This window comes from Mandrillus leucophaeus, unplaced genomic scaffold (assembly GCF_000951045.1).
Source record: "Mandrillus leucophaeus isolate KB7577 unplaced genomic scaffold, Mleu.le_1.0 Scaffold144, whole genome shotgun sequence".
Lineage (NCBI taxonomy): Eukaryota > Metazoa > Chordata > Mammalia > Primates > Cercopithecidae > Mandrillus > Mandrillus leucophaeus.
In genome coordinates this window covers 2,991,704-3,009,630 of record NW_012101410.1, presented here as the reverse complement: position 1 = coordinate 3,009,630, position 17,927 = coordinate 2,991,704, and the positions used below count along the sequence as shown (strand labels likewise).

Genomic DNA, 17,927 nt, shown 5'->3' with positions numbered 1-17,927 from the left:
CCTGGCCTAGTTTTTGTAATTTTTTTTTTTTTTTAAGATGGAGTTTCGTTTCTGTTGCCTAGGCGGGAGTGCAATGGTGCTGCTGTCTCAGCTCACTGCAACCTCCGCCTCCTGGGTTCAAGCAATTCTTCTGCCTCAGCCCCCCAAGTAGCCGGGATTGCAGGTGCCTACCACCACACCCAGCTAACTTTTTTATATTCTTAGTAGAGACAGAGTTTCGCCATGTTGGCCAGAAGTCTGAAACTCCTGACCTCAGGTGATCCGCCTGCCTCGGCTTCCCAAAATGCTGGGATTGCAGGTGTGAGCCACCATGCCTGGCCTAGTTTTTGTATTTTTAATAGAGACAGGGTTTCACCATGTTGGCCAGGCTGGTCTCGTGTTTTTTGTTTTTTGTTTTTCTCAAAAATGTCACCAAATACTAACTTATACGTCAGGTTTAGGGAAAACTTGTATATTCTATCTCCTTGTTTCGCCCACAAGCACTCACATTGCCATTCTCTATTTGCTATTCTTTAGGTGGCATGACATTGCCAACATGTCCCACAACAAGTCCTTTTTTGCATTAGAACTGGCAAATAAAGAGGAGACCATCCAATTTCAAACTGTGAGTAAACATTAGGGGTCTGCATGGAATGTTTGTCCTAAAAGTTAACAAGTTCTACTTCTGCATGCTTGTATGTGTTTGGAGGCAGGGCAGCATTAAAATTATAATATTTTGTAATTGTATAAAACATGCAGTTTTATCATATAGCATTTTGCAAAATGGCAGTTGGCAAAAAATGGCTGCTCAGTAAATGCTGAATGAATGAGTCTTTGGATAACTACTGTCTGATCATGATAACCTTTAAATTAAACCTCAGGGGTTAAGTGGGGGAAAAAGTAAGCACTGATATCTTAAATTTCATGGATAAATGAATAGCTCTGAAGAAATGTTATTTAATAGTTATTTGCTTTTGCTCTCTTGACAAAGGCAATATTGAGTTACTGAGTCATATTTTTGTTTAAAAATGTCTGAGTATATTTGGCAAGAATAGAAGTTGGTATTTTTATAGTTTTTAGATTCCCATGTCATTTTGAAACTGTTTAATATGAGAATCACACTGTTAGAACAGATTGTTTTGTCTTCATAAGTTAAATCCTACTTGTGGTATTCATACCATGGGCACAGTGTTGGAAAATGAAAGGCTTATAGTGTCCTGAAAGTGACTTTGTCATATGATGTCACCCATTATGTATTTAGACAAACTGTGCATTAAACGTATCAAGTTGTGTGTGTGCTTTCATATTGCTTTATGCCTATTTTGTTTGCTAGGAAGACATGGAAACTGCAAAATACATTTGGAGACTCTGTGTTGCGCGACACAAGTTTTACAGACTAAACCAGTGTAACCTGTAAGTATGTCCTGCTCGTGGAAATTATCAAAAATAATGAATTTAGAAATTGTAATCTTGAGTATACTGTATCATAAAGAAAGACATTTTATCAATTGATATCTTTTTTTGATCCTGTAGCTATTTTCCTCATTTTAGCTTTGGACCAACTTCTAATAACTACACTGTATGCCTCTAAGATTTATTTCAACTAGTTACGAGAACTGTTCTAATTCTTGAAAGGTAAAAAGGGAATAATATCCTTTATTTGTTTAAATCAATCCTCTGATCAGCATTTTGAATCATTAAAGATTATTCAGCTTTTCCAGCCACCTGAAGAATTTGTGCCCCTCCTTCCTGGTGTGCATTTTTCTTAGCCTACATGGGTTTTTCACTGTCTGCCGGATCAATAAAGCACACGGTGATATTGCACATGTAAAATATTGTCCTTCATCTCTATTCCCCTCCAGCCTCTGCACCGTATCTGTGCTTTCCTTAATAGCAGGTTTCCTCAAGAGAGTTGTGTATGCTTGTTTATTTCCTTCCTTCCATCCTGTTTCCCCTAAGCTTCCACATTACTGACACTGCTTGTTGTGGTCAGGTGACTTTCGTCCAGTGATCATTTTACGAGTTCTTTAACTTGACCGCTCTGCAGTACTGATCCTCCGACAGCTCATTCCATCCTTCCTGAATCCTGCTCTTCTTTGGCTGCCGGGACACCACCCGCTGCTAGGCTTCCGCTTTCTAGACTGTTTCTTCTCAGTTGTTCGCTGGTTTGGTCCTGAGGCCTTTTCTCCAAATCCGCTCCTCTAGGGGGCTTCTCCTGGCCTGTCCTCCCACTGAGCTCCCGGTTCAAGCGATTCTCCTGCCTCAGCCTCCCGAGTAGCTGGGATTACAGGCATGTGCCACCACACACCGCTAATTTTGTATTTTCAGTAGAGACAGGGTTTCTCCATGTTGGCCAGGCTGGTCTTGAACTCCCGACCTCAGGTGATCTGCCTGCCTCAGCCTCCCAAAGTGCTGGGATTACAGATGTGAGCCGCCGTGCCCGGCCCTCCCTGAGCTCTCAACTCCTGCATCCTACCGCAAGCGTTTAGTTTGCTTAGTCCTCAATACCACTCTGAAAGTTGTGGTGAATATATACTACTGCCTGTGTATTCTGAAGGTACAGCTGGCAGAACTTGCTGATGAATTGGATGTGGTATGAAACCTGACCATTTTTACCACTCGTGCTAGCAGCTTGGTGCTAGCTGCCACTGCTTCTCATCAGAATATTATGGTAGCCTTCTGACTTTCCTGTTTCTGTGCCTTCGCTGCCTGTAGCTTATTTTCCATATGTCAACCAGAATGATCTCAGTTTAACCTGAATCAGATCCTGTCACTGTTTTTTGTTTTTTTGTTTTTGTTTTTGTTTTTGTTTTTGGAGATAGAGTCTTGCTCTGTTGCCCAGGCTGGAGTGCAATGGCATGATCTTGGCTGACTGCAACCTCCGCCTCCCGGGTTCAAGTGATTCTCCTGCCTCAGCCTCCTGAGTAGCTGGGACTACAGGTGCACGCCACCACGCCCAGCTAATTTTTTGTATTTTTAGTAGAGATGGGGTTTCACCATGTTGGCCAGGATGGTCTCAATCTCCTGACCTCGTGATCTACCCACCTTGGCCTCCCAAAGTGCCGGGATTACAGGCATGAGCCACAGCACCCAGCCCAGATCCTGTCACTCTTCTTAACCCTCCTTTGGCATTCCACTTCTTTTTTTAAGTAATTTTTTTAGTTTGTGTTTGAGACAGCTCTGTCACTCAGGCTGAGCACAGTGACATGATCATGGCTCACAGCAGCCTCTCAACCTTCCTGGGCTCAGGTGATCCTCCCACCTCAGCCTCCTGAGTAGATGGTTGTGTACCACCACACCTGGTTAATTTTTCGATATTTTTTATAGAGGCGGGATCTCCTTATGTTGTCCAGACTGGTCTCAAACTTGTGGACTTGAGGGATCCTCCTGCCCCGGCCTCCCAAAGTGCTAGACAGGTGAGCCACCATGCCTGGCCCCATTTTACTTCTAATAAAAGTACGAAACCATACACAGTGTGGTGCTTGCCTGGTTCCAACCTTGTGTTTTTTATCCTCCTCCTTGCTTGCTCTGTTCCAGCCACAGTGGTATCCTGGCTAGGCTACAGATGTGCCTCACCCTAGGGGACACTGTCCTTGCTGTTTTCCCAGGTCTCCACCTGCCTTGCTCCCTCATTGCAGCCTGCTATTTGCTGTCTGGTCAGATATGATCCTCTTCAGAGGCTGTCCCTGATTGTCCTATGGTACTCCCCTTCCACTACGATCTGTCTCTTTGCCTTCTAACTTTGTTTTGTTCTTTATAGCACTTAGCACCATGTGAATTTCTATATTTGTTTGTTTGCTTGTTTGCCTATATCCCCTGCCAGCAGGTAAGCTCTACAGCAGTGCATGAGGACAGACATTCTTCCCTGCCTTCAGTGCTATATTCCCTGTGCCAAGCAAGGGCCTGGCTCACTATTGGCCTTAATTAATTTGTTCAACTAATCTGTAGATACAAGTGTTAAGAGCTGTGATTCGAGATGTCTTGGTGCTGGTGCTGTAAGATCCCTTAGGAAAACAGTACCTCACCCAGAACTGCCAAGATAGGAAAGGCTACCCAGCCAAGTGACATCTAAGCTGAGACCTGAAATGTTTCGTTCAATTCCCACAACCTTTCTTTAAGCTGTCCTCTTGTCCTTGTACCATTTCTGGAGGCGCCTCCTGGAGCTGCCTCCCACTTGGCCCCGCATGCCCTATCTCACCTGTATGCAGTCAGTCTTCTGGATAGATAAGCAAAATATGTAGCACTGCTGTTGAAGTTACATGTCAGGAACAAATCTGAGTATGTGCCTCTCACCCGCCCCGTCCTGGGTACAGGATTAAGGGCAGACTCCTCAGGTCCTTCTCTGGACTTAGCTGCCCAAGCCCAGTGGCTTTGGAGTCTGACTCCAGGAAGAAGTCTTTCCTTATCATGTGAATGCTCCCAGCCCAGGCCTTTGCTAAAATGTCCTTCCTTCCCTTCTCTGGCAGACTCTTAGTCATTCTTCAAGACTGAGTTTAAAATACAGCCCCTGTAGACACCACCAAGCATACAGTTTGTTTAGTCCTCAATACCACTCTGAAAGTTCTGTTTTTTTCTATGTCTTTTGTAACAATGATCTGAATAATTCGTAACAATAATTTAGTAAATGCTTGCGCTATGTCAAGCATTATACTGAGAGCTTTTATTTTCTTTAATCCTTACAGTAACCCTGTTGGGCACAATTATTACTATCCCATTGTTGATGAAGGTATGGAGACTTAGAGAAGTGAAATGTCTTGCCCTGCCACACAGCTAGTAAGTGGAGCAGCAAGACTCCAGCCTGCGCTCTTAGCCGCTGTGCCAGCCTCTTAGAGTAGTTCCTGCCTGCTCTTTTCATGTGGATTGGATCTGTCTCTCTTGTTTGATGGAGCTCCATGAGGGCAGGGTCTCCTCTTCCTCATCTTCGTGTCCCCTATCTGGCAAGGTGCCCTGTGTGTAAGGGCTTAGTGAACGATGGGAGCTGGAGTGTGGCAGTGATGGGAGTCACAGGGGAGAAGAGCCCTTTTGCTCCTTTGTCTCTTCCTTTTATTACAGATTGTAAATGAGGCACGGGGTGGAGGGAAAGTCTAACAAGGGCATTTTGCCCCTTAGCACCAAGAAGGAAGGCGAAAGGCTATGGAAGTGCCTTCTGTCTTGCAGGGTGTGAGAGAAACTCTGGGCAGGAGCAACAGTGTAAAGATAACATGCAGAGATGCCCACCCGCACAGGGAGCTGCCCAGTGGTTTGCACGTATGGCCCAGTCCCTGTCTCTTCTCTGCCTTCCCCTGCACCATGTTTGCATCCGAGTCCCCACCGCTGTTCTGGTGATGGGATTTTCGTAAGCACTGACAGGGAGGAGGAACCTGCTTTCTTTGTAAATATGGGAACAGGTTTCCGCTAGCTGCCTGGGTGTATTTGCATATGAAAGTGTTCCCCCTGGTGGTGATGTTCAGCAGTGCTCCTTGCCGTTGGGGTTCCCGGGGGCTGGCCTGGTTATCCAGCCATATGTGGCATGATTTCTATGCAGAAGTAAGTTCTAAGATTCAAGCAGTAGATAATGCAGTCTGTTGGACCACAGCATTTTCATTTTAAAGACTTTAATAAGTTAAGAGTGTTCATAATATTGAGCCATTATTACCTCAGTTCATTTCTTCTCTGGAAAATAGTGGAGAGTCTACAATGTGAATAAACCATAAAACATAATCCCTTTCCATGAGGCATCCATATTGGCTGGTGATTTTTTTTGTTTTGTTTTTTGTTTTTGCAAATTAACAACTTGTAATAAGTAAAAGAGGGAAGTGGGAAAAGCAACAAATGATTGATTATGGTGAATGATTCAGTCTTAGAAATTCAGCTCTAGTTTTTGGAATATTGCTATTTATTGGCAAGTGTGAATAAAACTACATTAATGTCATCAGTTGCATATATTATACCTAAATAAGGAACACCTGATTCTTTTCAAAATGGAATAATTATGTTTAAAGGGCTGTTTTCCAAAGTTTGTTTTCAATCTCTATATATCCAATAGATTGTGGCAGTCGATTTCCATGAGCTATTCCTATGTAATTACTTATGATTCATTCTGTAGGGAACTAATATATTTCATTGTGAGCATTTGTTTCCCATGTAAAGTAAATGAAGCTTTTAATATTAGCTTTTAAAATTTTGCTTGATAATAAAATGAAAAGAACTTTAATTGTTATGACCATGTTTTAAAGGCTGTCAATATAGACTGTTTAGTCATGTTCCAATATTATGATTCTGAAGTATTGGTAGACTTGTTGTCATGGGCCACATAGGTAAACTAAAGCGTGATAGGCATTTAACAAAACTGCAGCTGGCCTGGAACTGGACAGTGGCTTCTGGACATCTGGTTTGGGCTGGGGTGACTGCTGGCCCAGGAGATAGACTCGACTTGCACAGAAAGGGGAACTGTAATCCCAGGATGTCCCCTTCACGCGCAGTCCTGATCTATAGTTTATTGGTGTCTGGGATGGCTTTATGTGACTCATCTAACCTTGACCCAGATAACTATATTTTAGTATTTACACAATGGCACGATCCAACAGCCTTCCCTCTCTACCCCCTAACAAAGTACCTTAGATAACAGAATGATCGTTATCCAAACCTTAAAAATGTTAGATGGATAACAATCTGTCTTTTAAAAATTATAAAGTCAGGATAATGAGACTTTTATACTTAATATTCCTTTAGGGTCGAATTGGGAATTAAATGAGATAATAATGTCAACCCGTTAGGTCAGAAATCTGCTTCAAACCCACTGTCTCTCACTTCAAGCCCCAGAACTGGTCATGCTGTAATCACCCTCCCTGATTTATATAAGGAAAAGGCTGGGAGAGTGGGGGAGTCTTGAGGCCCCTTGGTGTAGGGGGCTCCCCTGTACTTTTCTATGAGTGAAAGTGAGGATGGTATCCTTGAACCTGTAGAGCCAAGCGATAGAGGGTTCAAGAGACTTTCTCCAGAAGGGAAACTTGTATTTCAGACCGCAGCAGGCCGCTCGCTGAGCGCAGTGAGATGGCTGGTGAGTGCTCCCTGCAGCTCAGGGGTGTCGGTGAACAGAGCAGCCAGTGTCCACCTTGGTTCCGGAGACTTTTGTAATCAGGAGACTGACTGGAGTAGGCCCTGCCTGGAAAGGGAAAGGATTTACCCCGTCTTCTTCTAGGCCTGCTGCAGGGCTTGAAGAGACTACAGGAAGTCTGGAAGAAGATGGAACAGCCCCTATCCCATTCCAGTCCCCTGAGTCCCAGAAGTGTGGCGAGGAGCCAGTAGTTCCCATGGATCCATGTGAAGGAGCAGGGCAGGAAGAGGTGGGAGGGGAGTGGAGGAGCAGCCACAAGGCCAGACAGTGGGACCTCTGGGTATGGGGACATGGACCCCTGGTGGAGCTGAGGAGAGGCAGCGGCTTTTTCTGAGTGGGTTCTTATATGGATAGAGGTCAGTGTCGCCTTAGAAAACCACACATGTTGGCCGGGCGCGGTGATTCATGCCTGTGTTCCCAGCACTTTGGGAGGCTGAGGCAGGTGGATTATCTGAGGCCAGGAGTTCAAGACTAGCGTGGCCAACATGGTGAAACCCCATCTCTACTAAAAATGCAAAACTTAGCCAGACATGGTGGCGGGCGCCTATAATCCCAGCTGCTCGGAAGGCTGAGGCAGGAGAATCACTTGAGCCTGGGAGGTGGAGGTTGCAGTGAGCCAGGATCACACCACTGCACTCCAGCCTGGGCGACAGAGCAAGACCCCGTCTCCAAAAACAAGAAAACCACACATGTCATGGGGCTGAAGTGACGCCAGGGCCTCTCCCTCCATCAGTATTCCTTCTCAGTTACCTGAGATGGTCTCTGCTGGCTTTGTTCCTCTCCCTGCCCACAATGCCAGGAAGCTGCACCTAAGGTGGGATTTGGTAGGGGGGTGAACAATAGGAACAGGCATCTCAGAGCCAAGTCAGTGACCTGTAAGCAGCTTGGATGTAGCCCTGGTCTACCCAAGTGTAGGCTGGGAGGAGAGCATTTATTCTTCCTTACCCTTACTATAGTGAGCTCAAAAGGTAAGTCATTGAGACAAACATTTGCTAGGTATTTCCACCATCTAACACATTTTTTTTTTTTTTTTAAGAGATGGGGTCTTACTCTGTCTTCCAGGTTGGAGTGCAGTGGTGTGATCATAGCTCACTGTAACCTCAGACTCCTGGGCTCAAGGGATCCAGTGGCCTCAGCCCTCAGCTTCTGGAGTAGCCAGGATTATAAGTGTGTGCCACCATGCCTGGCTAATTTTTTTTTTTTTAGTTTTTTAGAGATGGGGTCTTGCTATGTTGCCCAGGCTGGTCATAAACCCCTGGCCTCAAGTGATCCTTACATCTCAGCCTCCTAAGTACCTGGGATTACAGGAAGGAATCTATTCCTTGAACTATCTATTAGTTTATGAGCTATCAATGGCATTTTTTTTGTTTGTCAAAATCTTAACTCCCTTTCGTCATATAAGAAAGGAAACTTAAAAAGCAAAATTCAGACGAGGCTTAGAAATATAAGCTCAGCTGTAAATGCTTAGTAATAAGCATCACTTTAGTCCTCACTTGTTAGTCATTCACTTGCTCAGCAAAGGCACCAGGGATACCACATCTTGCCTCCATGGAGCTTACAGATTAGTTGGGGCCGGGAAGCAGGTTGAACACATGATTGTTAGACACATACACTCAGGAATCCGACAGACCTGCTGGTTCAAATGCCGGTTCTACTACTTGTTTGCCATGTGACCAGGAGCAACTTACTGAACCTACGTATCACTTTCCTTATCTGTAAAATCAGGATAATAACTGGACCTCCCTTGTGGGGTTGGTGTACACATTCCACGAGATAATCACGTACAGTCCTTAGCACAGTTTCAATACATAATATTGATTTTACTTGGGCTGGCAGCCTTTTTTCTTTCTTTTTTTTTTTTTTTAAAGACACAAGGTCCTAGTGTCTCAGTTTCCCAGGTGGAATATGGTGGGAATTCACAGATGTGATCATAGTGCACTACAGCCATGAACTCCTGGATTCAAGAGATCCTCCTGCCTCAGCTTCCCAAGTTGCTAGGACTACACAGGCATACGCCACCATGCCTGGCTCAGCCTTTTTAATTTTTATTTTGTCTTCTTTGGCGCACAGATTCTAGTGATTTCTTCTCAGTTATTTAGCAGTACCCATCAACATAGTAACTGCCCAAAAAGTTTGGAAACCACAACCAATAGTTACATGGTTTTCTCTTGTATGCCAAGTTGAGGATAGCTGGTCTCGGAGTAAACTGCATTTATTAGGACAACGCCAAGAAGAAAGAGAAGGTTAGACTATTAGAACTGATGGTGCGGCTGCCTGGGTCAAGCACTTTGGCAGGTACATGCTTTTGTAGTTTGTTTTGTTAGTAGAGCCGGCTACTACAGTGGGCAGTGTTCGCCTCCACACTGGGTGCTGCCAGCAAGAGTGCCAAGATAGCTATCAGTGTGGGAGGGCCGCCCATGTGCTGAAGCTCTGCATCCTTGGGTTTTGTGTTTTATTTTTGCCCCAGGCTGGGCAATTATAGACATGTTGTTGGAGTTTGTTGACAGAGAATTCTGTCGGCAACCCTTGTGAATTTATAGTACTTTAAAAGTTTAAGTTCAGTCCATCTGGACAGTGAGTCTCTGCTAGACTGAACACATATTCAGAGGACCCAGTTTGCCTAAACCTAGTCCTGACAGTGAAGAATAACCAAAGTAAATCTCAAGGCTGCAAAAATGCGGTGTCTTCAAATTCTGGGTACTATCTTTTTTTTTTTTTTTTTGAGACGGAGTCTTACTCTGTCTCCCAGGCTGGAGTGCAGTGGCGTGATTTCGGCTCACTGCAACCTCCACCCCTTTGGTTCAAGCGATTCTCCTGCCCCAGCCTCCTGAGTAGCTGAGATTACAGACACCTGCCACCACATCCAGCTAATTTGTGGGTACTAATTTTAAGGAATATATTAATGTGCAGTTAAGGAGTATTTGCTTTTTTTTTTTTAAAAAAAAACCAGACACACCACGCAGACTTGTCTCACCAAAATAAGTACTGGAAGAATGGAACATCTTTTGGAAAAGAGACATTTATTTTTCATTAACAGCCTGAATACTTTCCAATAACAAAGAATATGAATTATTTATAAAAGCTAGTAAAAGCAGTTGTAATCACCTGATGTTAAAACTAGTATGTACTGGTTTTCTTTTTATCTCAAGAGTCTTATAAAAATAAGCTAATATTCAGGGTTTTTGAATATAAGACACTAGTTTTCAGAGTGTTAAGAGTAATGTTAATTTATGAGACGTGAGGCTTGATATTATGGTAAATTTGCTTAAATGGATTGAATATTCACTTTGTCATGATGGATTTTCTAGTAATTAGTCCTTAGAACACTGTAACCAAAGGTCACAGAATATTTTTGTAATCAGTAATTATGTGTTACATAAGTACATGAACCAGGAATAGGTGGTAAAAGGTCTAAGAAAAAGTGCTTTGACAAACTACATGTCATCAATAAAGCCAAGAATTCAATGTGTGTAGGTTCCCAGATCTTGCAGTAAAACTGACCACACAGAAGAAAAAAAAATCTTGCCTTTATTTAAAACCAGTAGTTACAAATGGGCTTTTCTGTTTCTTGTTCCTTTTTTTACCTTATTGTTTATGTAAACATAGAACTTGCCATGCGAATAGTTTAAAATCTCACATTATCAGATAAGTATTCGTCAGCACTCCCTAATACATTTAGGTCCTTTTTTTTTTTTTTGACTGGAATCTCGCTCTTGTTGCCCAGGCTGGAGTGCAATGGCGCAATCTCAGCTCACCGCAACCTCTGCCTCCTGGGTTCAAGTGACTCCCCTGCCTCAGACTCCCGAGTAGCTGGGATTATAGGTACCCACCACCACTCCCAGCTAGTTTTTGTATTTTCAGTAGAGACGAGGTTTCACCATGTTGGCCAGGCTGGTCTCAAACTCCTGACTCCAGGTGATCCACCTGCCTTGTCCTCTGAAAGTTTGGGATTACAGGTGTGAGCCACTGTGCCTGGCCTTAGGTGTTTTTTAAAAAATATATTCAAAACAAATCAGAAATTTCTTGCAAAGAAAGGTAAATGGGTTTACCATCGGCTTACTGAACCAAATCTTGTGCCTTGCTTTCCCTTGGTTCCTTAGAGGAAATGTAGATTTTACAAATATATATGTTTGAAATTTTTTTTATATTTGAGTTTTTTAAAAGATGGGGTCTTGCTATGTTGTCTGGGCTGGTCTTGAACTCCTGGGTCCAAGATGCTCCCAAGAGGCTGGGACTACAGGAGCGTGCTTACTGCACTTGGAAATGTAGTTTCTTGTCACTAAAATTCTAAATTCATTTCTTTATTATGTTTGTAGTCTGTGGTTAACAGACTTTTAATTAAAGGCAGTTCTTACTGCTTGAATGAGGCTTCTGGGTTGACAGTGGATGGTTCCCCAGGAGGAAGGTTAGTGGAGAGATCCAGGGCTCCCCAGCGCACAGGAGAAACACATTTGCATTTGCACTGAATCCCACTTTTCCTGCAGCAAGTGTGTGGGTGATACAGCCTTGTCTCTTTCCCCACTGCTTATGGCTAATCCAAAGGTTTACTTGGATGGGCCTGGCAAAGATGCTCTGATCCCTTTGTGGGTCCAGGCGATGACACTGTGTGGGGAGCCTGAAACCACAGGGCAGGTTGAGGGGTTGGGGTAGCAGGAAAGGACTGAGAGAGAAACAGGCACATACCACCACACCCAGGTTTTTTTTTTTTTTTTGGTTAAAAAAAAAAACTCCCTTCTTTTCTCTGACTTCATGACTTAGATAGCTTGTCTTTTTTTTTGCCTTAGAAGATTTATTATTTTACATTCCTATATCTTGTTTTGGTAGAATTTAAGAGACAGTGTGTATGTGCTCTTCTCAGAGACATCCTATTTTATAGGCAAACTCAGACTGTCACAGTGAACCCAATCAGGAGGAGGTCTTCTTCAAGGATGTCTCTGGTAAGAAACAAGGAAAATATGATTGCTTTTATATTTCAGTGATGTTTTTCCTTAATAAAATATGCTTTTAATGCTGTTAATTTTGAGTTTGAACCATAAAGTGTATTGATCTTTCATCATTTTTAACCAAAGAAATGGTGATTTTTTTTCCCATAGGTCCAATCTAGTATTTATATTATTATATTATGCATATTTGAATATTAGGTCTGACCTTAATATTAAGAACTTAGACTGTTGGCCAAGAGTAATCCTAAGTTGGTATATATTTAAAATATTAGATGACTTTAATAAGATTGATTATAATACATATAAGCTTCTTATGTTCAAATGTTTATACAAGGAAATCTGTATCTATTCCTTCTTCCTCTTAGCTTTTTAGATGCAGATTTTCTTGTGGAGCCTAATATCCTTGGTATCAGTCATAGGGCTTGGCATTGCCATTTGGGGAAACATAGAAAATGCTAGATATGATAAGAACTACTGTGTCTTCATGTTTATTTTCCATATATAATATATTTAATTCCTTCAGAAGTTTTTTTTTAACAGAAAGAATCCAGTGGATAATAACTTTACCTGTATTACATAAGCAATGTGTTTTAACCCTGTGTCCAACTCTCCATTTCTTAGCCTAAACCCCAGCCCTACGTGATGCCTCCCCCACCACAGCTACACTATAATGGACATTATACAGAACCATATGCTTCTTCCCAAGGTAAAGTACATTGTTTCTGCCATGCCTTACATAGTTATTACTATGGATAAATCTGTGAATGCTTGGAGATTGTGAAGCCTGGACAGTTTTTGGCTGAAGTTGCACCCCAAATTGCATCATGATAATAGCTATCCTGGATTCATAAAAGAAGCCAATATATTCAGTTTTTTTTGTTTGTTTGTTTGTTTTTTTTTTGAGACAAAGTCTCAATCTGTCACCCAGGCTAGAGTGCAGTGGCGTGTCTCAGCTGACTGCAACATCCACCTACCAGATTCAAGCGATTCTGGTGCCTCAGCTTCCCAAGTAGCTGGGACTACAGGTGCGCCACCATGCCTGGCTAATTTTTGTAATTTTTAGTAGAGATGGGATTTCGCCATGTTGGCCAGACTGGTCTCAAACTCCTGACCTCAGGTGATCCGCCCCCCCTCAGCCTCCCAGATTGCTGGGATTACAGGTGTGAGCCACCGCATATATTTGGGTTCTTGAATATATGTAAAAAAATGCAGTATCAAATTTTGATGCTCCACTGATCTCAAATTTGGCCAATGGGAAACTATCAAGCTAGTTCCTATGTCCTTTTACCACCACTCTATTAGCCTTTAAGTGCTTCTTTACTGTCTGACAAAGAATTCCCAGGGTTACTTTTCTTCCCCTGCCAGAGGCTTTCCTATTGTAAAAGTTAAACATGTGACTACTGCAGTTTTCACTTGAGAAGTATAAGGAATTGTATTTGTAACAAACTCCCAAACTGAAGTTTAAGCAGTGGGGCTATACCAAATGCTAAGGAGGTTTATGCAGATGAGTATTTCCACATCTTAAGAAGCTTATCTTCAGCCTGGGCCACAGGGCCAGACCCAGTCTCTATCAAAAACAAACAAACAAACAAACAAAAAAAGCTGGGCCTGGTGGTATGCACCTGTGGTCCTGGCTACTCAGGAGGCTGAGGTGGGAGAATTACTTAAGCCCAAGGTGGGGGTGGAGGTTACAGTGAGCCAAGACTGCACCACTGCACTCCAGCCTGGATGATAGAGGGAGACTATCTCAAATAAAATAAAAAATAAAAAAAAAAAACTTAGAATCTGATAGTTGAAGATAAGACAGGTGCACAAATAACTTTGTCTTTCTCCCCCTGAACCCCTTTTTGTGGAGAATGGGGTCTTGCTATATTGTTCAGGCTGGTCTCAATCTCCTGGGCCCAGGCTGTCCTCCTGCCTCTGCCTTTCTAAGTGCTGGGATTATAGGCCTGAGCCACCACTCCTGGCACAAATAACTTGAATATGATAGTTTTTCTGAGACAGCATGTGCAATTACCATGCTTCTCAACGGAAGAGAGACTCATCACATTGGGGAGATTGAGAAGAACTTTCTGTATCTGAAAAGATGGGTGGATTTCGGCAGGTAGAAAGACAGGGACTTGACTGGGGTTGCTGTTCCTAGTTTTGGGGATAGTGAACGCCATGCACAGAATGAAGCAGTGCGTGTTTGGAGAGTAGAGTGGTCCAGGTTCCCTCTTGGGTAAGGAACTAGTAGGGAGTGATGCATGAAGGGACCAGAAGGTGGGATGTGACTATTGTTTGTGGCGGCCCTGGTGTAAAGATGAGCGTTTTCATGCAGTGAGGTGGGTAGTAGGGAGCAGGGCTTTGGATGTAGAGCCCGAGAGTGGCCCCCTTACCATGTTCTTCTATTTCCTCCCTCTCGCGCCCTGCCCTTGTCTGGTACTTGCAATCCTGTCCCCTCCCACTTCCAGGACCTGGCTGTCCTCTGCATTGTCTCATTTCGCCATTCATTCTCTTTCCTCCGTCTATAAACATCCTAACATTGTTTGTTCTCCTCGCTTTAAGTGATGGTTTGAGCGATCTGCTTTCCTTTCTCACTGACTTCTTTTTTTTTGAGACAGAGTCTCGCTCTGTCACCCAGGCTGGAGTGCAGTAGTGGGGTCTCGGCTCACTGCAAGCTCCGCCTCCCAGGTTCACACCGTTTTCCTGCCTCAGCCTCCCGAGTAGCTGGGACTACAGGCCCCCGCCACCACACCCGGCTATTTTTTTATATTTTTAGTAGAGACGGGGTTTCACCGTGTTAGCCAGGGTGGTCTCGATCTCCTGACCTCGTGATCCGCCCACTTCAGCCTCCCAAAGTGCTGGGATTACAGGTGTGAGCCACCGCGCCCGTCCTTTCTCACTGACTTCTAAGAGTACTCTCTGTGTGCTGCTTCTGCTTGCTGGTTACCGCCCACTCCTCTGCTTTTGCCACTCTGTTAAAGCGGCCCTCTCCAAGGCTCCCAGCACCCCCACATCACCATCACGTTCAAGCCTTTGTACCTTCTGGAAACTCTCCTTCTGGCATGCTGGGTTTTTCCCTCCTCCTTCCCATCAGTATTGTTTGGTGTGCCCTGCAGGTCTGTCCTGTGGCTTCTTCCCTCCCTCTGTGAGCTTCCCAGGGGTCTCATCCACATTTAACTTTTCTTTTTTTCTTTTCTTTTCTTTTCTTTTCTTTTCTTTTCTTTTCTTTTCTTTTTGGAGACAGAGTTTCGCTTATATTGCCCAGGCTAGAGTGCAGTGGTGTGATTTTAGCTCACTGCAACCTCTACCTCCTGGGTTCCAGTGATTTTCCTGCCCCAGCCGCCCAAGTAGCTGGGATTACAGGCACGCCACCACGCCCAGCTAATTTTGTATTTTTAGTAGAGATGGGGTTTCTCTATGTTGGTCAGGCTGGTCTTGAACTCCCAACCTCAGGTGATCTGCCCGCCTCACCTCCCAAAGTGCTGGTGTTACAGGCATGAGCCACCGCCCCCGGCTACAGGATCATTCTTTTGCCTAGTGTTCGAGACTTCACACAATATTCACTGAGCCTGCTCTTCCAACCTTACTTCCTAAGTTATTTTACTCCTCTGTAGCTATCTGACACTCCAGCCACCCCATCTTGCCCGGGGGTGCTCCCTGGCTTTGCCAGTGCTGCTCTGCACCCCCAGGTGCCCTTACCTCATGCACCCTTCTGTTCACATACCATCCAGACCGGATAGGCAGGGCTATGCTGTGCTGAGAAAATATTCTATTCCAAACTCTCAGGGAAGTAATAGTAAGGGTCACCTGTCCATTGCACACTGCACTAGCAGGAGGGCTCTGCCCCCTGTGAGTCTGCGGTAGGAGCTTGAGCTGGAGAGCCTCTTCTCTCTGCAGTGTTGTTTGTTGGTCAGTGTTGCAGTTGGAAGAGAGCCTGGAAGCTGGCTTTTAACTCTCTGTACACTTTCCCTTGACCATTACTAGTCACATTGCTGTGCCTGGTATCAAGGGGTGAGGAGGCATAATCCTGCCTGCTCTGAGAGGTTGAGAGACCTCACTTCTGATGGAAGCTGGACATGCCCACCTCACCCACTTACCCCTCAAGTCCCCTTAACTGCCATATCTTCTGCGAGGTGGTTCTTGGTTCTCTCTTCCTTGTCCCCATCAACCCCACCCAGGCTGGAAATGACCATTCCTTCCTCTGGACTCCTGTAACCCTGTATCTCTTCTCCCTTCCTTGAATTAATGGTGATTTCATGCATACCTTTCCCCTTTACTTGCCTGTATTCCAACCGTCTTTTTCCCCTTCTATTCTCAGTATTGCCTTTTCCACATAACAGTCCCATAAATGGCTAGATGGTTTGTGGGGTGCAGAAGCAGGGAGACTAGGTGACTATAGAGCTAGTTCAGACAAGCCTGGGGTAGGGGTCCGAGCTGTGACAGCAGTGAGAAAAGTGGGATTGCAGAGATGGAGCCACGACCAAGCTTTGCATAGACAAGGAAAGCACAGTGACAAGGAAGTGCTGTGTGTCAGCAGAAGAATACCATGGAGGTTTGAATGCTATTTCCTCACAGCCTTATGTGCCACCAGAATAAAGTGTACCAACCGGATTGTGGCATATTAAGTATCACTTAAATCACTATGGAGATTTTGAAGCACAAATAATGCCTTTCAGAGGAAATTGTTATTTGAAGGAGTTGGCTGCTGAGTGTTAGAAATCATCTAGGGTTAGAAATCATCCTCAGTAACAGAAGGCAGGTGAGCTACAAATTGACTAGAAGAAACATGACCCCTGTCATCCCTGGGCAGGAACACATGCATAGCTATTGTAAGATTAGGTTAAACTGATTCTGTTAGCCGCAGGTCTGGATCTTCCTGAAACATGGGAGCCAGGGCAGGGGGCAGCTGCAGCTGTTTTAATGTGACTCCTCTTGGCTCTGGACACTTTATGGGCTGTGTGGCTGCTGGTGACACTGTTGGACCAGAGAAGCTCAGATCCTGCTATACCATTACCCTTTTACAGTCGAAGCTTGTGTATTCATTTGGGAAGAACAATCAAAAATTCCAGTTAAGGAAATGCTTACAGACAGTCGGTGCTTGAACTGGCTCAGCAGCAGCAAGGCCACATCCCTACCCAGGGAACAAAAGAGTCCCCAGCCCAGTGCCTTAAATGGTATCTCTGCCTCAACTTCCCCAGAGTACCAAAAAGTCTGCTAGTCTGCTGTGTGTGTGGTTTAAGACAGGGTCTTACTTTGTCACCCAATGAATGCCACCCCTTAAGTAGGCAGAGCCATCCCCATCCTATAGATGAGGAAGCCAAAGCTCCCAGGGTCACTCAGATAGTGTGGCTAAAGCTAGGTCATTTTAGCATGGATTTTTACAAGCTGTGTTCAAATGTCCTCAGAGGTAAGGGCCGATCTCAATATTTGGTTGGAGTAATTAGTCCAATTAAAAAAAATCTCATTTTGAACTTATTCTTTTTCTAGATAACCTCTTTGTGCCCAACCAGAACGGATACTACTGTCACTCTCAGACAAGCTTGGATAGAGCCCAGATTGACCTCAATGGTCGAATTCGTAACGGCAGTGTCTACAGCGCACACAGCACCAACTCCTTAAATAATCCTCAGCCCTACTTGCAGCCCTCGCCGATGTCGTCCAACCCAAGCATCACCGGGAGTGACGTCATGAGGCCTGACTACGTCCCATCCCATCGGCACAGCGCCCTGATACCCCCGTCCTACCGCCCCACCCCAGACTATGAGACTGTGATGAAGCAGCTCAACAGGGGCCTGGTGCATGCGGAACGGCAGAGCCACTCGCTGCGAAACCTCAACATCGGCAGCTCGTACGCCTACAGCAGGCCCGCGGCGCTGGTCTACAGCCAGCCCGAGATCCGCGAGCACGCGCAGCTCCCCTCACCG

At 44.6% G+C, this 17,927-nt stretch overlaps 1 protein-coding gene across 1 annotated transcript in view; it reads left to right on the top strand.

Moving 5' to 3' along the window:
• The window catches only part of PTPN21 (protein tyrosine phosphatase, non-receptor type 21), a 91,310-nt gene that overhangs the window by 58,728 nt on the left and 14,655 nt on the right, over positions 1 to 17,927 (top strand). Inside the window, exons 9-13 of the mRNA XM_011974322.1 lie at positions 517 to 604; positions 1,313 to 1,392; positions 11,952 to 12,012; positions 12,640 to 12,724; positions 17,491 to 17,921. Coding sequence (XP_011829712.1) covers positions 517 to 604; positions 1,313 to 1,392; positions 11,952 to 12,012; positions 12,640 to 12,724; positions 17,491 to 17,921 — 745 coding nt within the window. The remainder of the gene's footprint in view (positions 1 to 516; positions 605 to 1,312; positions 1,393 to 11,951; positions 12,013 to 12,639; positions 12,725 to 17,490; positions 17,922 to 17,927) is intronic.